Genomic DNA, 25,944 nt, shown 5'->3' on the forward strand with positions numbered 1-25,944 from the left:
TCCTACTAAATCCTAATGTGCCCAGTAGAGGACATCATGGCCTTTCCAATCGTGTCTCATTTTTTTTGTATGGGATGTAAATATCTTTGCTCTCTTGCAAAGCATTATGGACACAAATAAGAAGAAGATATATACATTTGCTTATACGTTATCATTTTTCGCATCATCTGTCACTGATTATGCAATCATTTGTAGTATGTCCCTCATTCATAATTGCACTTTTCTGTTGCTTTTTTTCCATGTATTATATTTTGAAGTATTTGGGCCACAACGTTGAACTGATTTCAGTTTTTCCTCTTCTATCAGGTTCAACTTTAATTTTTAAAAGACTATTACTGAAATTGTATATTTTTTGTTTCTTTTTCTTGTTATAATAGTGTTACATGATTGCTTTTATTTTTACAGTTTGTTCAGTTATTATAGAGGCACCACACACATTATTCAGATATATTTTTCTAAAAACGAATGATTATAATAATACCTATTATAGTATTTATTCAGAACCTAACATTTTTTCTCGTAAAAGAAAAACACAAAACATTCTAAGAACTAAAACAAATATATATATATATATATATATATATATATATATATATATATATATATATATATATATATATATATATATATATATATATATATTTTTTTTTTTTTTTTTAATTTGTTTTTCCCAGAATATCTTCTTGAAAGCCAGCACTGACATTTGTGTCCACGATTGTGTCCCTTTAGTCTGAGCCAGACAGCAACACAAAACATCACTGAATAGGACAGGATGTCCTCTACTGAGCACGCTAGGACTTAGTCGTGTTGCTCGAATGTCCTCTATGTAAACACAAAAAAAGTGACTGGCTTTCAGGAGGATAATTGGAACTATATTACAATTACAGCATGTCTTCCGATTTCATTTGTGAGACAATCGATCCTTGATAAATGCCGCAATTTTTTTGAATGACAACAATCTTCAATGGGTTTAACAGTTTGTGAAAAAAAACACACACTAGCTATATTTATTCTATTCTGCACGACATGAGAAAAGAAAATGATTTTGCAAACACTTCTTCCATGCTGCCGATTTTAAATGGCGGCAAATGCACATCCAGCCGGGCGGACCTTTCATATTAATTGCCGAGGCGAAGCGGCAAAAACGAGTGCCAATTAGCTGTTATTGCCGCGCAATTGGCTGCAAATAAAATTAGCGGCGAGAAGAATGGAACCTGATTTATCTCCGTTAAAAGTAATAACCGCCATTGTTATGTCAACATTTCCTAATCTCTTCGGACTTAAATGGGTTTTATGAAAACAGGCGCATCGCATTGCCGTTTTATTGCCGCCGTTAAACTCGCACGTGCATTATGTCATTAGCGCCGTATCATGGGACGGAGATGACGAGTGCCTGCATATTCTTCATCTTTTGTCCTTTATGTTATGAGGAATTTATGTCCCAAAGACAACCTGGTCCACCCGTATTTTTAGGCTCACTCGGTAAATTATTCTTAAACTGTCGTGAAGTGTACATCTATTTAATTCTTCGTGGACTGCTTGGCAGGATTTTTAGGTTCTATTGTTGTTGTATTGATCCGTGTTAATATTTTGATATTTGAAACAATACTCGTAACATTTAACAACATTTAACAAATAGATCGGCCAAAAAAAATGCCAAAACCATCTGCACCTGCAACTATGACTGTATTTAGCAATAGGTTGAGTCATGTTCCAATTAATTTGCTCTTAGTTTGAAAAATATTTTTTTTTCTGTGTGTGTGTATATGTATATATATATATATATATATATATATATATATATATACACACACACACACACATATATATATATATGTGTCAAGTTGCTTAATATTCCAAGTGCTTTGTTTTTAATTTGAGCAGAAACACATAATGCGGCCATCAAAATGGTTTTAAGTTGCATTGAAAACAGCATGAAAATACATTAAATTAAATTTGCTGAGACCTGCAGAAAAAATCTAATATATTCACTGAAGCGCATTCACACCCCCCCGGGGGTTCTTGTACCCTCATTTGAGAACCAAAATTAGAGGAAATGATCAGTGTACTGTTAGCTTTTATATTTAAACAAAATATTAAACAATTACTGCTCCTCTTTATTAGATCACGCCTGACAACATTCCCACTCAAAAGGACACCCCCCCAAATTTCTAAAGATACTGTATTGTATTCCATTCACGTTTGCGGACTTGCCTAAGGCAACGTTGATGCGGTACACCTTCCACATGCGATATAAAGCGGCCCCGCTCCCCCATGCTTCTCCCACGGACGCCGTGTATATTTTGTGGCGGGGCGGGGGGCCGCTATGTGTTAACAAGTCTGGGCTCACTTTTCCCTCGACGCGCTAATAAATGCGGCGGTTTGACTAACAGCTGTCAATGTTAATGCGTGCGCCTTCACCTCTCGGCGACAAGGCGGGAGGAGAGCGGGCAGGTAAACAAGGATCGCAGCCCGAGTGTTACCGTGTACGTGTTTAACGCCGACACCTGCCTCTTTTGAATTTGACGGCTAGCAGATGTCACTGAAATAACTAGTTGCTCTCTAGGCGACATACGGTAAATATGCCGGTGAATTTAATGCACTTCTTCAATTTCGGACTATTCCTGGGTTGCTATTTCGCGTAAATGGCAATAAAACTGACCGCTCACCAATATTCAGCCTTTAGACGAAAAATTTGAACTGTGACGGAGGTCAGCAGTGATTTTTCAGACAGGTCGCGATGAATGCTACGGTGCTCTCCAACGAATGTTTTATACCTCTCACCCATCAGAGGATGCGACAAAACCGGAGCAAAATTTTGCTTTCATTACGTTTTGTGCGCTGCTTCAATTTCTTCTATAGAAGTGTGAAAATTTAACATTCAACAATCAATTTTGTTGTTGTTTGGTGACAAGAGCAGTTTCGCTGTTGGTTTATGTAGGCAACTGATTTTTAATGCGTGACATTTCCTGCGAATTGATTGCTAAGCTATTGCTTTCTTTGTATAAAGGTTCTGTAAGTAAGTTCGAATTTGTTTTAAGATACATTCAAGCATAATTTTAAATATGTTTGAACATGCTTGCAAATATGGTTGTACCTTCTTGTTGACTATAGTGTAAAAACTGTATTATGTTACTTCAACGGTATTATGAAATAAAATGGCCGAACAGACATAATAAATAAAACTAATGAAAAGTTATTATAGTTTTAGCATGATGTAGATCCTTTCTTTACTTGCTCATGGCCAAATATATATATACTCCAAATCGGCAGGTCCATTCACCCGTAATTTAGCGTGATGTAAAAAAACCCTCAATTACGCAATCCTCAATCAAGAACTGACCTGTCTCGACTCCGCCGGGAAGGGAAGGCGGCGTTGCAGCCGGCCACAGTGCACACGTGCATCTCTTTGAGGTGGACATTCTTGTAGTGCAGTTTCATGCTGTAGGAGCTTTTGAAGCTCTTCTTGCACACGTAGCAAATCTTGGGGTCCGGACTGGAGCACGGGTCTCCGTCCGGCGATTGGGAAGTGGGGAACTTGGGCGGGCTGGCGCCGTAGCCCATGGAAGAGATGAAACTTTCGTGCAGGGCGGCCATGCTGGCGGCGGCGGCCGCCGCCGCCGCCATGCCTCCGTTGTAGAGACCGTACTGGCTCATGCAGAACATGTCATAAGTGGGGTCATTGAGTTCTTCCTTGATCTTGATGGATTCTTGGTGAGGGGACGGCGACAGTTGACCCTTGCCTTCAGTTTCTTTCCTCAAATGGCCTTCTTCGCGGCCATCGTCGCTGTGGTCTTTGCTGCTTTTGGAGTGTTTCCGCGGTTCCTCCACATCCATCATCTCGTCCCGGTAATACATCTTCGAGTCGGAGGTTTCAGACTCGTTATCGAAGTCTCTTTCGTGGTCTTGGTCCTCAGAAGTGTAGCTGTCCATGCAGCGCAGCTCGCCGGAGCCCCGGAGCTCACCCCTGCCGTCGCTGCTGCCATTTCCTTCCCGGCATTCGTCTTCGCTTTGTCTCATCATGCCGCGCAGAGCTATACCGGGGCTCATCTCATCCTGGGACGGAGATTGCTGCCCGCTGCCGCCGCTGTGGTTTCCCGTGCCGCTGTTGTTGTTGCTGCTGCCGTAGTTGCCGTTCATTTTGATGTGCGTGTTGTGAAGCAGCGACGAGTGGTGATGGTGGTGATTGTGGTTGATGTGATCGTCCTCGTCCTCGTCTTTGTCCTCGTAATCGTCCGCCACGTCGATGACTTCCTTCTCGATCTTCACGGGCATGCTGGATTTACGAGGCTTTTTCTTGGGCGTGGGGTCAGCGGGGCCCGTCGCCGTCTCCTGATTGCCACCGGACGCGTTGACGCTATTGGACACGGCTCCCAGCTCGGACATGTGGACGTTGTTGTGCGAAGCCACGGCCGCGGCCAGCATTTGCTGTTGCTGGTCCATCAGCGTGGTGCTGTTGGTGGTGGTGGGCAGAATGGGGCTCGTGTGCAGTGAAACCGGCGGGCTGACTAGGTCTGCCGGGGACAGTAGCGTACGATAGAACGGAGGCACAGGTTGGACCGGCTGCACGGACTTCAGAGAGGGGAACACCAGTGGGCTTTGCAGCGGGGACTGAAGCATGGGGTCGACCGGCGGAGTGGTGAAGCCTAGCGGTGGCCTGCCAGGACTGGTAAGTGTGAAGCCACCATTTTTGGTACTTGAGATGACCGGTGTACCGGAGTTGGAGTTGGCGCGGATGAGGTCCTTATCGCGGTTGTTGCGCAGCATAGGCATGTGCAACCGCGGGTTTGGGTTGGCGCTGTGACGGTTACGGCTGCGCAGGGAGCTGAAGACCATGTTGCAGCCCTCAATGGTACAGCGGTGCTTAATCTTCAAGTGCACCGCGTTGTAGTGTATCTTGAGCGTGCCTTTGTCGTAGAAGGTCTTGCCGCAAGAGTTGCAGCAAACGCGGCCTTTGCGAGGGGTGGAGGACATGCGGCGCATGCGATGCAATTTGGAGGAGAACGGAGTGTGAGTTACGCACTTGGACTGCTCTTCCTTGACAAAGTGGTGGTGGGCCTGGTGGTCGCTCAGCGCGTTGGACTGCTGAGACTGGTTTTGGGACTGCTGTTGACCCTGCTGCTGTTGCTGCTGGCTCAGCTGCTGTTGAGCCTGCTGCAGGGACGGAGACGGTGAGATGGGGGACGCCCTGTTGCTAGATTCCGTTTTGGGTTCGATGTTGCTGTTCATGGCGCCGACCGGCCCACGGCTCGGACTCTGGCTGGTACGGAAGGGCGACAGGGAAACGTCCGACTCGCTTGTCTCCACCTGCTCCACTTGGTTGGGCAAGCTCGGCTCCCGAAGACGGAGAGCGGATTGTTCCATCGGCAGTCCGTTGGGGGGCAAGCCGAGCATGGGGGCGGACACGGGGTTGATGTACTGGAAAGGTAGAAGGAAGGCCAAGCTGTTGGGGATGTTCTCAAAATGGTGAATACTAGACGGGCTGCTGTTCTCCAAATGCGTGAGAAGTCCCGGGCTGCGCGTCCTGTTGTTGCTCTCGATGAACGTCCTAATCCCGGAGTCGGTCTTGGCGGAAGGAACGGTGACGGCCTGACCTTCCTTCTCTTGAATGGCCATCAGCTCCACGATGGATTTGGTCTCTCCGAAGCGCAAGAACTGCTGCAAGGTGATGATCTCCTCTTCTCGAGACATGATGGTCCAGCGGTCCAGCACCTTACCCGCAGCATCCTATGCACCCCAGAAGAGACACAAAAGGGGGGGAAAAAACATTAATCATTGTGCCCGATCGTCTGGTGGAAAAATAAGACTGTGCAGATGTTAGCAGTTGATGTAAAGTCCTGAAGGGACGAAAAACTACCAATTTGTCTCTTATTTTCTGTAGTTTCGCAGTGTTAATAAACGGCTCCTTTGTTTACATTAGAGATCCGTTCCTATTGTAGAGACATGACGGTAAATCAACTTGCGCAATTGAATTTGTTGCAAACTCTTTGCAACCTCAAAATGCCGTCATTCATGACCGTCCTGAACCAAGGACTGGAGTATGAAACACTTTTAACATCAACACCGAAGAGACATTCATCGCTGTACGCTTTTGTGAAGGACGTGAACTCTCGTGTCCGACTCCCTCTGTACAAAAACCGCACTTTGGGATTATCACAACCATGTGAACCGGGGAAGAAAAGGTCTCAGGGAGTTGATTGTGGCTTCGCTCTAGTACGGGACATAAATACCCAATGACAAATGTGCTGATGTTTGACGTTTACAATCGGTGTATTTATCTTCTAAAATGCTTGGGAAGGAATTAAATTTCTCCGGTGGGACGTGGATAATATTCCAAATTGGAGGTTCCATCCCTAGTTGAGCGATATCACCCTTTCTCGTTGTCAAACATCGGGATCCTGCGCAGGTCTTGGGAAGGAATTTTGGCTAAGCCCAGAAGTACTTGGAGTCCTTCATCTACGCTTTGTACTCTAACAATTTAACGCAATTATCAACTAATGCCCGCTAACATAAATAGCGCACACAAAACTTCCTCTGAGATCGGGCACAAGCGACATCCAGGGAATATGCGCGAGCTCTCGACAATTAGTCACGTTGATATAAAAAACATTTCACGCGCTCCTAGCTGCTGGCATCTATGAAAGATAAATGGCGACTTCGGAGCACCGAAAGCAGTTAAAAAAAAAAAAAAATCAACATCACAAAGCACAAAGGGCCTGTAAGGAGAAAACAGAAGATAAATGTTTAAAGAGAGAAAGCGAAAGAGACACCGAAGAAGGGGGGGTAAAAAAAAAAAAGCTGAAAAATAAGTGTGAGGGGTTTGATTTTATGCCCTCAGATATGAGAGAGAAGTGGATTCTTCTGAGACCAAACATCAATAGTCACCAGGGTATTTGTTGTTAAATATACATTAAAAAACATTTTATACTTTCATTCTGTGCGCGCGCTGGAGTTTTTGCCTGGAGGTATGACTTTAAATTCGAGCCCAAGCCACTATTATTTCAAACTGCATGGCCAGCTGGGCATAAGGGGCTTCTATTGGATTTAATTGAAACTAAATAAAAAAATAAAAGAGGCAGCATATCTCTTCAGTCACTTTTTTGTAGCCATGAGTGACTTATTTATTTATTAAGTTCAGAGAAGAGCGGTCCAGTTAAAATTACAAGTATGAAACTTGACAAAGGACGTGAATAGAATGGTGGATTGAGAAATAAGTTCATATGTGCGCAAAATTATAGGCATTCGCTGTACTGACAACAAAATAGATTGATTTCTTGATGCAATTCTTACAATTCCCAACAGTAAATGCTATATATTTGTATTAAATGAAAATAAAACATTTGATCTTGTTTAAAAACTCAATTATAATACATTATAATGAATTCACGTCTAATTCATAATGACATTTTTGCAGGTGTCGCAATTATAACACCCTAAAATAACAAACAATTATCAAAATAATTTTGCGTAAATTTGCGCCCCTAAAAACCAGATGAAACCTATGTGTTTTGCTATTTTTAGAAACACACCCACACAACAGTAAACGTAGCCAATTTTGGGAAACGTCGTTTTTTTTATTCACCATCCGGAAAACCCTGCTAAAACCGTCTTGCCTCTGAACTTAATAATTAAATTCCTGACATATAATGACGTTTTTGCATAAAGGCGTCGCAATTATAATAATATAATAATATAATAACAATTATCAAAATAATTTTGCGTAAATTTGCGTCCCTAAAAACCTGATGAAACATGATTTTTGTTATTTTTAGAAACACACCCACACAACAGTAAACATAGCCAATTTTGGGAAATGTCCTTTTTTATTTACCATACGGAAAACCCTGCTAAAACCGTCTCGCCTCTGAATCTAATAATTAAATTCCTGACGTATAATGACGTTTTTGCATAAAGGCGTCGCAATTATAATAATATATTAATATAACAATTATCAAAATAATTTTGCGTAAATTTGCGTCCCTAAAAACCAGATGAAACATGTTTTTTGCTATTTTTAGAAACACACCCACACAACAGTAAACGTAGCCAATTTTGGGAAACGTCGTTTTTTATTTACCACACGGAAAACCCTTATAAAACCGTCTTGCCTCTGAACCTAATAATTAAATTCCTGACGTATAATGACGTTTTTGCATAAAGGCGTCGCAATTATAATAATATAATAATATAACAATTATCAAAATAATTTTGCATAAATTTGCGTCCCTAAAAACCAGATGAAACTTTTTTTGTTATTTTTGGAAACACAACCACACAACAGTAAACGTAGCCAATTTTGGGAAACGTCGTTTTTTTATTCACCATCCGGAAAACCCTGATAAAACCGTCTCGCCCCCGAACCTAATAATTAAATTCCTGTCGGCGGCGAAGTTAGTAAACAAAACAAAATGTACTCAGTCAAGTCCACTTTCCCCGCTTGAGCTTTGCAGCAAAAATGCCATTAGAAGCACTTTTTACAAGTAGGCACTCATCTCCCAATTAGCTTAATGTGGCCCTCATCCTTTGCTTCTCCTTTCCAGGCATGCCCCACCTCTCTACCGGTAAAATCTCATCAATCCTCCAACCCTCCTCCATGTCCCCCAGCGCTATGACATATTAGTCTGTCATTACGCGTCCCAGAGTCCTATTGAACAATGCGGCTAAACCGCTGTTTGCCAGGTTAATGACTATTAGCAAATAATTACCACGGCCAAGACGGCGGGGGGTACCCCGCTTTATCCGCGAGACAGCCCGCCGCCGTTAGTTTATTTTATCTGCCGGCCTCCGCGTCGCTAAGAATTAATCTAGCGACGGCTGTATTTATTAATCTCTCTCGCCGGCCGCGCGGCGTTCTTAATTCATGGCTGTCTCCGTTACAGGGTTGGGGCTGAACGGCGTTTAGCGGCTTTGCGGCGGGGTGCGCGCGTGCGTTCACCTTGCAAATTGCTGACGACGACGGTGAGCGAATGATGGCCTTGTCATGGGCCGGGGCACAACTGTCAGTTAAAACAAATCAGGCCGCTCGCGCAATTAGCGGCGGCAGGCGTTGAGTTGTATTAAGATCCTCGGCGCGCGGCGATGTTAGGTTGCAAAGTGTGAAGGGATTAACAACATTACACGCGTATGCCAGAAGCGATTAGTCGTCATGCTCCGTGATTGGCTGCGGAGACTTTTGCCGTTGCCTGCAGTGGAAGAAATCTTATTGTGCTATTGGACTGGATCATGGATTGTTTATTATAGTTATTTTTTATTTTCACTAGGGAGGGAGTAGAAGAAAAAAAGTCAACCATGCCGGGTAGTCGACTAAAACCCCTCGGTGTCGATTTCCACCCGATTTAGGCCATTGGTCTGGATACGTTTAACAAAAAGTATTCAAACAAAATACACTATCAGGCTAAAAATTGTCAAATTGTCAAAATGGAATCATGTGTTCATTCCTGAATGCTTGCAAATGGAATTTGATGGCAAACTTTGACCGTATGACCATTGACACTCAATGGTTGTGGCATTGTTACAAATTGTGGAAATTCTTTTAATTTTTTTATGATATAAAAGAATCAATTGGAAAAATTAACACTGGGAAGCTGAAATTTCCAGCAGATTATTGAAATTGTCACACAGATCACACAGAAATGATTGTGACATTTCTGTGTGACCCATCGTCCAAATTTTGGACCATATGAAACCATTATAAGTACATTTTTTGAGATGCATTTTAATAGGATTTGCTACATGGCTTTTCCTGCGATTTTTGACACATTCCGTCGAGTGGTGGTCAAACTATGTCAGCAAACAGAAAATTCTTTGTTGACTTGTGCTTCAGCTCAAGACCAGGCTTTGTCTTAGAGTCATTATCACGTCACGGACTACAAAGACAGTTTATAGTTTGCCAAGTGTGCGTACGAGGGTTATTGACCTTTTTGCAACATTACAATCGTCCATCTTTTGATAAAACGGTCAAAGAAATACTCTCGATTGAGAGAGATTTCTTCGCGTACTCTCAAAGCAACAAGAAAGGGGGACCTGCGTTTTGTACTACTGTACATCGGACAAGGATACTTGGAATTCCGAACACACGTCCGGCGCTTGTCTACGCCGCGTCCAGTACACGCAGGAATAGCAAGAATCTCATTATGTTGAAAAGCCGGCGGACTCCAGACGACACCTCAGCGCGGTTCCACAACAACGAGGGCGGCGGGACTGATCGCGTTAGGGACGCGGGCTTCTCACAATGGCAAAGTGAAGCATGGGAACCGCATTGATTGGGCAATCACCTCGCAGTGGATGCGATCTCCACCGAGCCCCGAGGGAGGCCGCATTGATTTCCAGCCCCGCTCTCAGATCCGCTTTCTTAAAAAAAAACATTGCCGTATCCCTGTGTTCGTCACTTCAAGGAAGGTTAAGCAGAAGTTCCTTGTGATCTGAGAAGGTCTTGAACCTTGCCTCTTCCCTTTTTCCATATTCCCGTCTCCCTCCCCGCCCCGTCTCGGGGCTGTATGAATAATGGAGAGGATCGAGTGGCGAGCGAGGTGCCACGGGGGATGCTTTCGCACAAAGCTCACTGCCTGGAGCCATCACATCAGAGGCCAAGAGCTCCCGAGACGCGTTCCGTTCCCCCATTGGCTCCCTCGTCGCGGGTCAGAGGTGAGCGGCGAGCAAGTAGCTCTGCTTCTTCCTCTGTGATGGACCGCTGGGAAATCAGTAGCTGTGTCCAGACGTGGGTGGAGGACATTTGTAAGAATCAGAGAGGTTAAAATTTGCACCGTGTGATCATGCTAAATAGCTCGTTCGAGCGCTACGCATCGCCGGCTTTTGACCCCGCGTCTACCTTGCGTGGAAGCCGCTCCGCCGCTACGCCCTGGTCTTTGTCCTTTTGTTCTGTCGTTGCCAAAAAAAAAAGAACCACGGAAAGACGGTAAACGGTTTTGACTGGCAGACCCGTTCGGATGTACTTGCAACTACATTAGGACATACCAGTAGGCTAATACTAAAAAATAGCTTTTTTTTTCATACCTGCGCATGCTCGATGGTATTATGTAAAAAAAAAAGGATATAAAGACATTAAAACCATATAAATCACTGAAGTAATTTTGATCAAACGTATTTCAATACATCCAAACATCCTTATGTTCAAACATATTTAAATTCCTACAAACGTACTTGTAAATATGTTCAAGCATACTTGTAAATACGCTCAAACGTACTTGTCAATACTGTACGATCAACGGTATTAACCCCTTGTTAGCTTGAAGCAAAAAAAATATCCCATAATGCCACAGGGAATCATCACAGCTGACTGAACCTAATTTTCAAAAGGTTTTGGTATAATGTAGGACAGAACATTATATATATATATATATATATATATATATATATATATACAGTAAATACGTTTGAAGACACTTGTAACGTCACTTGCAAATATGTTCAATTGTGTTTATACGCTTAAAAATACTTGTTAATACTGTGCGTTTTTGCAAGTATGTTTGAACAAATTTGCCAGTCAAAAATATTTTTTCCGGTTGGCCACCTTTGCATCCGCACGTTTCTGCGTCACTTTCTAGCTACCTTTCTGTATTTACACAAATAATACGATGGCAAAAGTTTCTTCCACCTTCTTCATATTTTTCTGCGAGGCACGCCGCTATTTCTTACCGAATATTGTCCCGCGTTACCGAATATGTAAATCAAATGGTTGCGTGCCAAAAGAGTAGAGGCAAAGACATTGTAGCACGTTTAAGCGTTCCACTTGGTGGAAAAATTGTGAAATTGTCAAAGAGACCGTTGTTTTTTTTTCCACTTTGCGGTGGCTGAGCCCACTAGACTGGATGAGAAGAAGCCGTGGGGCCATTTCACTGCTCACTGACACCAAGCGGCAGGTCTAGCCGTTCAACCTGATTTAACTCATGGCTGTGGTTAAAAATTCATGGCTGCGTGTTAGTTGTTAAGGTGCTAAAGGCACACCAATCGACTAGAGGAAGATTTATTGTCCGGTTGCAGACTGTGAAGAAAGGTGGGGGTGGATTTCACCGTTAAAGTATAAGTCACGCTCTATCCCTTCCCATTATCCAGGTGGCCTCAGGTAAACTTTTTTTTTTCCCTCTTTGCCTGCTCCCGCCGAGTTGTCTTTTTTTCATTTTCTGTAACAGAAAGTAAATCTGTCATTCGCGAAGAAAAAAAAAAACCAAAGATTTCCTAACCCCTGATTCATTCAACCCCTTTGACCTCCGCCCCCCCCTCCTTTTTTTGTTCCCGAGCCATCCTTAAAAGTGGAAAGGACAGTCGTTTGGACACAGCCCAGCATGGATGCGAGATGGACAGCACATGGAAGCCATTTAAGGCTCCGGTGTGCAAACAGAACAGAGCAAATCCCTCAGAGTTCAGAACCTCTGCCGAAACGCCGGCGACTTCCAATGGGAGCGCCGTCTGCTCTCAACTATTGATTGGCTCTTTTTACAAAGCCGCGTTAGCCCGCCTCGTCCAGCTGCTCACCGTAGACAAAACTCAGTGGACCTCGCGCGGAGCCAGAGGGAACGCCCCAGAGAATAAGAAGAGAGGTGGAATGATCGGAGCGGTCTGACGGTTCCCATTGAATTGAGGATGATTCGTGTGATGTGTCGGGTTCTGGCCAGGTCTGTCGCGGGGGTCTGCGAGACAGATGTGGGGGCCGCCAACCAGCCTGGGGGGGGAGCAACCAGGCGGCTAAGAAATGGTGGCTGACAACCTGCTTTTCTCCCCCGCTACTCTCGCATCTCCTTTGTCCTCATTACAACTTTGGCAAAAGCTTCTCTGCTTCGGTGATTTCTGCACTTCTTAGTGATATTTGCTACTGATGTCAGTCAGTCTTCACTGACTCATTCACTGCCATTGACGGCTACAGACGTCAAAGATCAAATTAAAAGTTTATTGATTATTTTATCGCCTACGTATAGGTAATAGGATGGAACCATTTTTTTACAGGGGAGCGGGAAAAGGATTTTAGGACGGCCCTTTTTTGACTCGTAGCTAGGGTTCGTTATAACTTGATTCTTTTTGAAGTGTCTATTCGTTGTAGGTATGGACTAATATTAGATTTTGTGGTATGATAACAGTGAGCAGGAATTGACTTGAGAATATTAAGGGACAAATAAAATTTGATTAACAAAAAAAAAATCCATACTGAATTCTGTGACTGACGTATTATCTTCAAAGAGGCAGATCATTGACTCAACTCTGCAAGCAGCCAATTACATGGTGCTTTGTTGAATAGCCCTGTCCAAAAAAACAAAAAAGCCTAGCCCATTGACAGACTTGATTAGCACTTGTTAAAATCCTAACTTTCCAAAACCACGAGAAACGGCCAAACTGATTATCGGCCGTACCTAATTCGTACCAACTCCCTAAACAAGCTACTTTTGGTGTATTGGCGTCCAAAGGAAATAGAATCGGGCCCTCTGAAGTAAAACCCTTATACAATTAGAGTTCTTGGCGTTCCTCCTGTGGAAAGCGTTGGAGAGGCAAAGAGAATAAGCTAATGGACTCTTTACTTAATGTGATCAGAGCCGGTATTGACATGCTGCCAGGAAGATGCAGGACCATTAACTGGCGACTCTCTCTTTTTTCTGTGCTGGCCAACCCCCCCCGTCAGTATTTCACACCCCCGGTCGGCTCGCATGCGAAAGGGCCACGAGGGGTCGGGGTGCCCCAAAGGAGCCCGTGTCTGTCACATTAACTAGCAGTCGGCCTCGTAGAATGTCGGTGTAAATTGGCTATGTGTGAATAGGAACGCCTGTTAGGCTTGCGGATTGTAAAACAAGGTAAAGGAATTGATAAATGCTGCAGCAAGGAATTATCGGCACTTGCGAGTGCCGTATTCTGGCATGAGTAGAACTGATTAAGCATGTTTACCAGGTTAAGAAATTACTAATAAAGCTTGAAGTTTTGCAGTGAAAATTCAATATATAGAAACATTTTTCCACTTAAATAACATTTGGACAATCATTATATAGCCAATTAGCTCATTTACGTAGGGTTAGGGTGCATAAAAGCAAAAAATTAATACACTATCTACATCTGCTACAAATGACAATTTTTGAGTTTATACCCTTCAATAAACACGTTTTATGTGTATACATGCTGTTGACAAATGTAATTTTTGTCTTAAATTTGAATTTCTAGTTCAAGATCTAATCGTTATCATGTTTGGTCAGCTTACAAGCTTCACTTTAATTAGACTTCCGAGCGCCGCTAATATAACCGCAACTCTCCCTGAGACTACAAAGGATGGAAAGGGATAACTGTACAGGGTTAATAATTTAAGATTTAAGTAAATGTAAGTACAGCAGTAATATTTGTCTCACATTTAAGAAAGAATTCAGGTATTCACATACACATGCATGACATTTCCGGGTAGAGGGACACTATTTTATCACTTTTCGCAGGGGGGTTCCGGTCCCCATTAACCACAAAAAAAAAAAAGAAAAATCTTTAAGAATGACTATATCCTCCTGGGACACAGCCTATTTGTTTTTGTCCACTGTTGCCTATATATAATCGCATCCTAGCTAAAGGCCAGGATGTCCTCTACCGGGTACACCGGGACTTAAATGAGTCAAAAGATATAGACAAAAGACAAACATCCGCTACAATGGACACAAATGAATAGAAAGCAAGTAATGAACGTAATATACGCTTTTGGGCATTTTCCCCAAATCTGCAGTCTTACAAAAGATTGTAAAATAAAATAATCGTAACTATTCTTTCGATTTTGCTTTGTTTTACCAGTGTCTGTAATGACCAAATCTGCACTGTATTTTTAAAGCTTTTTTTCTTGACTGCGCGCCTGGCATGCAGCTCGGCTCATCCATCTTGGGCGGAGGCGGCGTAACGTACACGGCGTGCTGGAACACATCAAGACCGGCGGCCCGCCGCCTCGGAAGGTACTGTCGGCGTTTTGCATGGGATCGTGCGGCCACGGCAGGAAGCGGCGCTCGGGTCTCTCGCGTCCGCCGTCGCGTGTTCCGAATACGGTGATTACTGGCTGCAAAAATAAACAGCCGTCCCATCTGGCGCTACGTCCTGTACGGTAACTTACACGGCGGGAAAAGCTGTGGACCATCAAAATGTACAGAACGGAGACGCGTCACGGCAAGGGCACGCCGCTTTCATTCGCTTCTGCTCGTGTAAAGTTATCCGCCAAGAGGAATTTATTCAGTGATTTTGATTCTGATAGCAGAATTATCAAAAAAGAGGAATACATACATGTGCGGCTTGCGTGGTCATTTCCCGAGAATTTTTGGACCTGACCTGAAGGGATTAACTCAATTCCAAATGCAGATTTTACATTTTCACAAATATTTGATTTTTCCGTTTGTGTTTGTCTGAAAGATGGTCTAAAAATGGCCGGTACTAAATACATTAATACGTATGAAATTAATGATTTACTTTGGGTGATTATGCGCTAAAGCTAAAGTAATCAATTACTTTAGATACTGATATCTTTAGTAAATAAGAACTAAAGTAACTAACGTAGATCCCAAAGTACTAAAGTAATTGGTTACTTTAGATGATAAAGTATGAAATTAATGATTTACTTTGGGTGATTATGTGCTAAAGTAATCAATTAATTTAGATACTGATATCATCTTTAGTAAACTAGAGCTAAAGTAACTGACTTAGATAACAAAGTACTAAAATAATTGGTTACTTTAGATGATAAAGTTTGAAATTAATGATTTACTTTGGGTGATTATGTGCTAAAGTAATCCATTAATTTAGATACTGATATCATCTTTAGTAAACTAGAACTAAAGTAACTGACTTAGATACCAAAGTACTAAAATAATTGGTTACTTTAGATGATAAAGTACTAAATGAATCGATTTTAGTATTCCATTAACGTGATGAAATCGCTTTTTACTTTTGTACCTAAAGTATTCAAGAACTTTCAAACTAAATTGCCAACAGTAATCTTGTTACGTAAGTACAACAGTAATCAATTATTTTAGTACAAAATTAGGTAAGGTAATAAATTACTGCATTACTTCATTACCAAAAATCATCAATTACTTTAGATACTAAAATTTGCTTTATTGAGTACTAAAATAATCCATTATTTTAGATGCTTAAGTACTTAACTATTATTTTTAGATTTTATTAATTGAAGTAATCAAATTGATTATTAATCACGTACCTAAGGTAATCAATTAAAGCGATTACGTACAACAGTAACTGGCTTATTTAGTACTTAAAATAATCATATACTTTATTTCTCAATTAGAAAATTAATACATCATTTTCATTCCAAAATCAGTAATAAAATACTAAAATCTATTAGATGCTCAGGTACTTATTTTGTCGATTACTTCAGTGATTAATGAAGTTAAAGTATTCGTTTTGTACCTTAAGTAATCAATAACTGAATTACAAAATTAATTCATTTAGCTATTAGCCAACTACTCATATATATATATATATATATATATATATATATATATATATATATATATATATATATATATATATATATATATATATATATATATATGGGTAATTACCAGGTTTAAATGTTTGGCTGGTTTAAAAAAAAAATCAATCCATAAAAACATGTCTTTGGGATTGAACGAATCGGCGTTTGGATTATGAAAGGCTCCTCGGAAAATAAATCTACACCGGACCCAAAAAGTTTGAGAGCCCCTAGTATAAGCTACTCCGTAACACGGGTTGAACAACGGGGGTCAACCGAGACCGCCGAGCCGGCAGATGTTTGATCCATCCGCTGCACATCTGGCCCTCAGCACACTCAATCTATTTCACTCCACTTCTCCTTTTGAGATGTTCATTGTTCCTCACGGTCCACTAAACTCAGCACCCCCCCCTTTTTTTTTCTCTCTCCCTATGCGGCCCACAAATATTCATCCATCATCATTCATTTGAAGAAGGATTTGGACTTGTATGCTTTTTGAAACGGTCTGCTGTGTTTTTAGGCCAGCTGGTTTTGACAACGCATGCGGTGGCACTAAGTGGTACTCCAGTTAACCCTTGCGGAGTTTTGTGTGGATTTTTGGGACAAATCCTTCCACATTCCATTCGCGCTATTTTAGCACTCCCGGTAACGTGAAAACGGAGCGGTTGCGCATCGTTGAAATTTGTTGTCGCCATCTGGGTGAAATTTCAGCTCCCTTGTGTCTCCTTTCATGCTTTGATGTGAATTGCCTTTGATGTATAGATCAAAGGAATGGAGAAAATCCTGCACAAAGGTTTTCGTGCGATCCGTCTCGTTGTAGTGATCCCAGAGCGGATCGTCGGGCGTTTCACACTGTCGTTGTTTTTTATTATTGTTGGAAACATACGGGAGCGAGGGACCGTCAACCCTTGCGCCGTTTCCGTCGGTAAACGTAAACCCGCTGACCCGGAGGCGGAGCCGGTCCAAGTGAAGCCCGGCCCGAAGTGACACAAAGGGGGTCGGTTTTGTTTGAGCGGAGCCACCGGCAACCTGAAGGCTCAGATCCAAGATCAGCACGCCCCAAAAATATGACCGAGTACGTGCGTTTGACGTATTCCGACAACAAAGACTGCGCCGAGTTGATCTCCAAAGGCTTATAATTCCTTCAAAATGAAATTTAAGCATTTTGCTAACTCGGTCGGCGTGCTTTCAGCCGCTGTTCCGTGGCTTAGGTTTCTGCTGTTCCTATTCAAAGCGGTTTGTTTTCAGTCAGTTTGGGCAGTAAGGTAGTTTTGGCAGAACTTTAGCATCGATGTTATTGTAATAGTTTGGGATTTTTAACACTTTTTTAATTATTATTTTAATTTTCAAATGAAGTTAGAATGAATGTGTTGTTTTGGGGGTTGTAGTGTGTTAAGCTTTGTGGCATTATGTTACAAATTATGGAAATTGTTTGATGACCACAAAAAAACCGCCAGAGAGCTGAAATTTCCAGCAGATGATTAAAACGTAAAATTTCAAAATGGAAGGATTCTGACACTTCTTTGTGATTGCAGCTGGCCGTGCCAGATTTTCTGTACAGAAAACATCATTGTCCAAATTTTGGACCATATAAAACCATTCTATTTACAATTTTTCAGATACATTTTAGTATGATTTATGATATTGATTTTCTTGCGATTTTTGCAACGTTCCATTGAGCGCCGGTCAAAGAATGTCATCAAACAGAAAATTCTTTGTTGACTTTTGTTTCACCTCAAAACAGTAGGTGGCGGTAGAGACCAGTTAATGGCTGTTTATGGATTTAAGTGTCATCATCACGTCACAGACTACAAAGACAGATTTTAAAATTTTTTGTGGGTGTTAAAATTGTGGGGATCAAACTGAAGACACTGAACAATTTGAGTGGTATAAGGGAAACATGAGTCATAAATAACTTTAATGATCATGCCTTTAAAAGCATATTAAAAATTAGGGAAAAAAATGTGTGTACAGTTTACTTTTTTTTTATTTCTAAAAAAAACACGCACAAAATTGGACCAATCTGCCTAGGGTCTTTTAAACCCAACTTCTCCATAGAAATGTGGTTGATTTGATACCAAACAAGTCAAAGTTGGTTCAAATTGATTTAAATTTGTAGAAGAAATCATTTATATTAAATTATTATTTTTAAGCACTCATAATTTTAATCTAGTCTATTATTTAAAATGTTCTCTTCACTTTTTATTAGCTCTCATCAATTCCAATCACCTTTTTTGGCACTCACTCAAAAATTCTACGTGCCGTCATTCGAAAATCACGCGAGATTTTGCTCCTTCGGAAATCATGCAAAAACCTCGGAGGATTCCAAGCGTGACGCGCTCGTAATATTTAAATTTATTCCAGCCGACAGCTTGAAAAATAACCAAAGTTGAAAGAAAAAAATTATCGGCTTGCTAAGCTAGCGACGTAAACCCCGGCGAATCATCCTGCACGCATTTGCACCTGCTGATCGCTCGGCAGACATCTTCGCTCTTCCGCGCGCGTAACGCTATCTTCCCGTGTTTGCGTCTGGTCGGCAGCGCCGTGCGGCGTATTGCTATCGATCCTCTGTAGCCTTGTGGTCTTCAGGGTTCCTGTCAGCCGCCCGAGTAGCCCTGTATGCCCTTTTGTAGCGCTACAAGCTAAACAGCCATCACAGAAATCCAATACGGGCGGTTATGCTAGCGCTACTAGCATAGCGCCGCATCCCGCGAGGCCGGCCGGCCGGCCGGTCAATGCCGTGTCAGCGCGGGGTCTCACCTCCTGAACTTGTTGCCGGCCTAATATGTCACGCTAATACGTCTCCCTATATCATCCCAAACGCAATAAGTATGGATTTGCTAATGTCTGCATCTTGTTAGGACGGAAAGGTGAGTCGGATTGGACGGGCCGCGCCATAGTAATCGCCTCTAACAGGGTGTCTGCCTGTGGCTTAGAGGGACGACGGAGGAGGGGCGCCGGGGGCTTCTGGGAATTCGAAGCGGCTCTGGGAAATTTGGCCCGAGAGAGAAAAAAAAAAAAAAAAAGAAGCGAGCGGCAGAGATAACATTGAAGGAACGATTAAGGGGGAATAAAACGAGGTGTTAGCGCTGCCTTTTGTCTATCGATCAGAAGGCAGGTTAGAGGTCTTAAAGGGCTCATACCTGGTTTGTTGTTGACGCTAGGTGTTTAGCGCGCTTGCTAATTGATTTTTCTGTTACGGCAGGAGCGGGAAGGCGGCGGTACTCACGGAAGGACGAGAACTGTAAAAAAGGTGAGTAATTTGCCAAATTAGCGGCGTTATTTAAGTATCGTAGGTGTGATGTCACAAAGTCTTCTAAACTTTCACTCACAAAAATGCAGAAGAAGTAAATACAGTGAATTTAGGACTAAAAGCCAGTATTTTTTTTCTCAAAATTGAAACCCTTGTGCTTATCGTCCAGTGAGATGTAGTGACAGACTCCCAGTAAACAAAGAGAGAAAGGAAACAAGATCAAAAACCGCTATTTTACTTGCCACCAGAGGTCACTCCACTAGAAAAATGTAACCGTGCATATTACTGTTGTGTTGGTGCAGTGATCTAACGATTCAAGCGTCCCGTTGTTATGAATATGTTGGTTCTGATCTTATTTTCGATGGCATGTTAGCAAGTGTTAACTTAAATTTCCTATGCTTCATAGTTTTTCTACAGTTGTGACCTGAGGAAAACAAAATATGCTTAACTAATTCATAATGCAGTTGTTGTTTAAAACAGTCTTTATCAAACTCTTTCAGCTGAGTAAAAAAGAAAAAAAAACTTAAAACAAGTTTGGTGTCAATTGTGTGAGATTGATCAAACTTTGAAACTGGATTTAAAGTGATATCGCTGTGTGTTTTATTCAGCAAAAGATAGTGAAACTTTTTTTTTATTAGAGGCTTGTTTGCTGGAAAATTGTGTCAAGAATGACAATGCACATCCGTATAAACAAAAAAAAGCATAGAGCGTTTTACAAAGGAGTACCGCTAAGTTCAACTTTCAATTAATTTGCTCTCAATTTGAAAACGAAACATACTGATCCTGTCATGGCATTGCAAATCAACCACTTGGATTCGCTGATACCTACAGAAATCTTATTAAAATCTCACGTACCCGCTGACATGCATTCTCGTACCCGCAACTGATGATCACTAATCTTGTATATTTATAAAAAAAAAACGTTATATAAAAAACGTTTATAAACAAAACTATCATCTTAAAATGTTACTTAAAACATCGTAAAGTTATTAGTTTTTCATCGCCGTTATTCCCGAGGAGAGGGAGTTTTGAACTCATCGTCTCTTATTGGATAATTTAGTGATGCACATACACAATATCTAAAAATCATAATCCAAACGTCTCTTCCATGACTGCACCTGCTTTTTGTGCCACAAGCATGTAGCGCAGTGCAAGAAGCCAACAAAGAACATGCGGCGTCTTATGAACATGCAAAGGCCACGCTCGCCAACGGCCATCCCCGCAGGCACACGAGTGTGTGTGTGTGTTGCCCGACAGTGAGAGGAGACCGGTGCGCACTTCTTTGATGGCTGTGTGTGTGTGTGTGTGTATGAGAGGTGAGCGAAACAGCAGAGGGACTGTGTAATCCTCTGACATGCCTGTGGAAAAATACAAGGATCCCTCTGACAGTGGCTCAACTACAGGCCCCAGCGGCCAGTTAGTGTGTCCACATGTCCGTGCGGGCACACACACACACACACACACACACACACACACACACACACACACACGCACAGTGTACAGTTGCCTCATTGCTAAAATATATAGCTGCATTCTCATGCGCAGGCACGATTCCAGCCTAGCTGAGATGCTTCTGTGTTTTGACACATATGTACTCGCAATCACGCACACGCACTTACACACAAATGTGCACACGCACACACTGGCGCAGAGGAACCTCCAACATGGAATACAATCCATTCCGTGACGCCGCATGTTCGGATTTTGGAAGTTTCCCACAGTAAGCAGTAGGGATAAAAAATGGTCTGTTCCTGGATCAAGTTATCGCCATAATTACAGTAAGGATTTAAATCACATTTTAACAATGAATATTTTTTCATGTTGCAATTCTTCATTTGGAATAATAGAAATAATAGGTACCGGCTACCATTTTTAATAGGGATGTTTTGAGTGGAACCAATACAAAGTACCAATGCCATTAATATTTGTGGCATGATGATATCATTGTGAACAATTTTTATATTTTTTTTTTTCATTAAAATTTCAAGAACATGATGGCAATATTCTAGTCTTGGAATTCATGATCATAAAACTGCACCAAGAAAGTGACCGATACTCCTATCGTAAGTACCAATACCTTCAAATGAGGACGGGTATCAGCCATAATAGCAACAATATCGGTGCTTGATATCAGTACTTGATCATTCCGGATATTTTAGTTAGTGCTCCTCTACAAAATGTTCACTTCTGATATGTAACTGCGATTACAGCCCACAGTATTGTCCCAGTCCAATATCAATATGCTATCAGCAGAAATGATATTTTCTTTTCTTTTTTTTCCGATGAAATGTTAGTTCAGACTTGATCAAGTGATACCATTATACTAACAAAGAAAAGAGATACTATTCAAACACAGTGGTTAGCCTCACAGTTAAAGGACTCGAGTTCAAATCCACCTGGCTCCGGCCTTCCTGTGTGGAGTTTGCATGTCCTCCCCGAGCCTGTGTTGGTTCCTTCCGGACATTTTGGCGTCCTCAATCATTCCAAAAACATGCATGGTAGGTGAGTTGGACATACTAAATTGTTGTTAGGTGTGTGAACGGTTGTTCGTCCCCATGTGCCCTGCAATTGGCTGAAAACCAGTTCAGAGTGTCCCACGCCTGCTGCTTGAGGTCAGCTGGGATAGGCGCTAGCAAGCCTACGACCCTTGTAAAGACAAGCAGCTATATGAGAATGTACTGGATTTAAAAGAAATACAACATAAAGGACACTTATATATATATATATATATACAGTATATATATATATATATAAAATTGTTGTTGTACCAAAAAAAAAAAAAAAGTAGTGATACCAAGTACTAGTATTGGGTTAATACTGGAATTTTTTTAAAGTATTGGACGCTCGAGTAGACCGACGATACCAAGCACTGATAGTTAAGGCAAAATAAACTCAACAGTAGTTTTCGGTAAACCACAAATATATATTTGACGTTTCCTGAGCGAGATGCTCAGAATTTCTGCTCATTCTTTAGCCCGCTATAAAAGCCGATTGGCTAGCATTTTGTTCGAGTTTTATTGTCACACGCATAGTAATACCACACGACGAAATTCTTATTCTGTTCACTCCCCCGAGCAGACTACATTGCATAATCGAGCAAATAATAAGGTAGGCAAAAAAAAACAAAACATTTGCAATCATCTCCATGAATTTGCGAAAAATCGTCAATATTTTTGCTGATTCTCTGACATGTTATGGACCAAACAGTAACTAGCAACACCCCTAGTTCAACTTTTGCGCCATTCGTTTACCCCTCTGAATTTTCATCTTCTAATATTCCAAACTGATTCCAAATCCTGCGAGCTCGCAGTACAAACGCGTTTTGCGCGCCTAATGAAAGGACATTAAGCTTCTGAATTAGCCACACGGGATAATGTCGACTCTAAGCAAACCGTAGTGGACATTTCACCTCTTTATTGTCTAATCGCCCATCTGACTGCTTGTATGGCCGCCCCTCTTAACCCAGAGATGCTCGCTAATGGCCCACACAATGGAATTATTTACTAGCCGTAGCAGGGGGGCAAATGGGTCAAATTGTGTGTACGCTCCTGCGTGCGCGCACGCGGGCCCTCCATACACTCACACCGAATAAAAAAAAGGGGAGTAGTGGGCTCATCGAAGCATGCGGAGAGGGGACGCGGGCGGAGAGGAGCGAGCGGCGCCGGCTAAAGTGAAAAATCATGCCACGGTGCGGCCGGGCCCGCCGGCATCCGCGGGGACAAGGGACTACATCCACGCTGGCACTCAAGTGCTCTTAAATACTCCCTCTTATGCTCAGCCCCCCCCCTCGTGTCCCCCATCATTCCCGGGCTCTCCCGCCTCTTTCCGGTCCAGGTACAAATGGCAATTTGCTGTACAAGTCGCACAACATGTCGGGGGCTGTAGGGCCTCGTTGTTGACAACGTGGAAAAATAACTGAAAAAAAAAAACGTTTGTTTAGAAATAATTCAGGGAGGAGGCAAGGTGTTGTTTTTTTTAGGTGATAATTCCACGTTACTAAAGTGTCCTTCAGATTGTTAAAATGTCGTTTCATCAACCTTTAAGACATATTATTGTCCAAACATTCAATTCGAGGTACAGTATTTCCCGCAATATTATTATTAGTCACAATCTCGATTTATAGGATCTCTTTTCTTTTACTGAACTCGTATATATTGCGCACCGTATTAAAAGTTGCCTCGGCGTTAAAAAGGAACGTACGTAGCGGTACGAACTTTACGTAAAACAAAATCATCCCTGATTGGTTTATCACTACCAGCGTAGAGGACATCCTAGCCCACAGGTGTGGAACTCCAGTCCTGGAGGGCCGGTATCCTACATGTTTTCAAACCTGTCCCCTCAAAAACACCTGATTCAAATGATTGGGATCATTTTGAAGCTCCCGCGGAGCTTGCTAATGAGCTAATTATTTGAATCAGGTGTGTTGGGGAAAGAAAACCGGAAAACATGCAGGATGCCGGCCCTCGAGGACTGGAGTTCCACACCTATGTCCTAGCCTGTCCAACGATGTCTCGATGCGATCACTTTGCTGTCTTGCAGGGACAAAATGGACAGTGGGCATGAATGAATACGCCGGGTCTCAGGATTTTTTTTTTTTTTTTCCACCAGTAAGAGTGGGGGAAAAAAAAGCGCGGAATGATTTATCCGTGTCTCATTTTATATAGCACAAACCCGTGAACGGGGGTGTGTAGACTTTTTATATCCAATCTCCTTCTCAGCAGCTCTTTAAATTGTTGTATTATTGACCTTCTTGTGTTAACCGAAACAGCCTGCCTGTCGGAAAAAAAAACGCATTGTATGTTTTGGCACTCCCAGAACTTAATTGCCCACCCCCCCGAAAAAAAAAAAAAATCTATGGCGCTAACATGGCGAATAGATGACATCTGACAAAGGAATCAACAGCGCCGCAACGTGTCACCTGCTGGGCTCTAACCAATCCGGATGAAACACAATAGCAGACGGGCCTTTTCATTCTCTCGCCTCGGGGCTGCGTGGCAGACTTTCTGTCAAGCAAGCCAAGTGTGTGCGTGTGTGTGTGTGTGTGTGTGTGTGTGTGGAGGGGGGGGTTGCACAGAGGTGCTTGCGTTGTAGACATATTTCCCCCTACCTCTAATTAGCACGTGGGAGTCCTGGGGGCAATCAGAGGTGAGGTTAATGAGAGGGGGCTGATGGGTTTGCAACGGGGGGGATAGAAGAGTGCACCCTTATCACACTCTTGTTCCTGATGTGACACATCACACATATGACATCACACCCATATGTTCAACATGTCACTCGTGTCATTGCGCCGTCATATATTCTTTATCCTCAGCCAAGAAATATTTATGCTGGACTCATGAGGTGCGTTAAGATATTTTATTTTTATTCTATTGATGAACACATTTATGCTTTTAGAAAGCCCTTTATGTTATGTTTTGTGTCATGGAGTGATATTTTTTAGCACTCATTTGAATGGCAAAAGATGATTGAAAATATTTATGATCTGAAAAATATCTAATCTCATCTGTTATCTCATCATATAGGATCATGTCATGATATATCATACCATATATCATCTTGTCATAAAATATATCTCATTTCACATATCTTCTTTCTTCTCATATCTCGTATCTCATAAATCCTTATCTCATCATACCTCATATCTCATGTATGTATCTAATATATCTCGTCATATTTTTTTTTTCAAATCGTAAATCCTCTCATTATCTTGTCTCATAGCTCTATATCATCTTGTCATAAAATATCTCATATCTCATCATATATCATTCTTATTTCATCTCATATCATGCATCTCAAATATTTCTTCTCATATCTCATGTACAGTATGTATCAAATCATATATCTCATCTTATATTATCATTTTTCAAATCGGATATCCTCTCGTTATCTCGTCTCATAGCTCACATCAACATAAATCTTTGTACCTCTTATCTCATTTTATAGCTCATATATTTAATTTCATGTCATCTCGTCCTACCTAAGATCATCTCATATATCATTTTTTCATTTTCTTTTTAACTATCTAATATTCATATTACTATTACTAATATTTTTTCACTCTTTCATTTGATCACATCACTTAATATTTTGTATCATGTATACATCATCTCATAGCTCATCTCATGTTTCATCTCTCATGTATCACCTCTCATTTCTCATATATCTCCCACATGCACAGCACATGTCATTTCTGTGTGCGAGCATCTCAAATTGGCAGCCCGACGTAAACTCATCCTCTCCGAAATCT

At 41.9% G+C, this 25,944-nt stretch overlaps 1 protein-coding gene across 4 annotated transcripts in view; it reads right to left on the reverse strand.

Moving 5' to 3' along the window:
* Nucleotides 1-25,944, reverse strand: part of bnc2 (basonuclin zinc finger protein 2) — a 206,001-nt gene that overhangs the window by 9,258 nt on the left and 170,799 nt on the right. For all 4 annotated transcript variants that reach the window (XM_088420295.1, XM_088420293.1, XM_088420296.1 and 1 more), the window contains one exon: nt 3,344-5,727. In XM_088420295.1, coding sequence (XP_088276421.1) covers nt 3,344-5,727 — 2,384 coding nt within the window. The remainder of the gene's footprint in view (nt 1-3,343; nt 5,728-25,944) is intronic.

Source organism: Hippichthys cyanospilos, chromosome 7 (assembly GCF_059441005.1).
Source record: "Hippichthys cyanospilos isolate Australia breed blue-spotted pipefish chromosome 7, RoL_Hcya_1.0, whole genome shotgun sequence".
Lineage (NCBI taxonomy): Eukaryota > Metazoa > Chordata > Actinopteri > Syngnathiformes > Syngnathidae > Hippichthys > Hippichthys cyanospilos.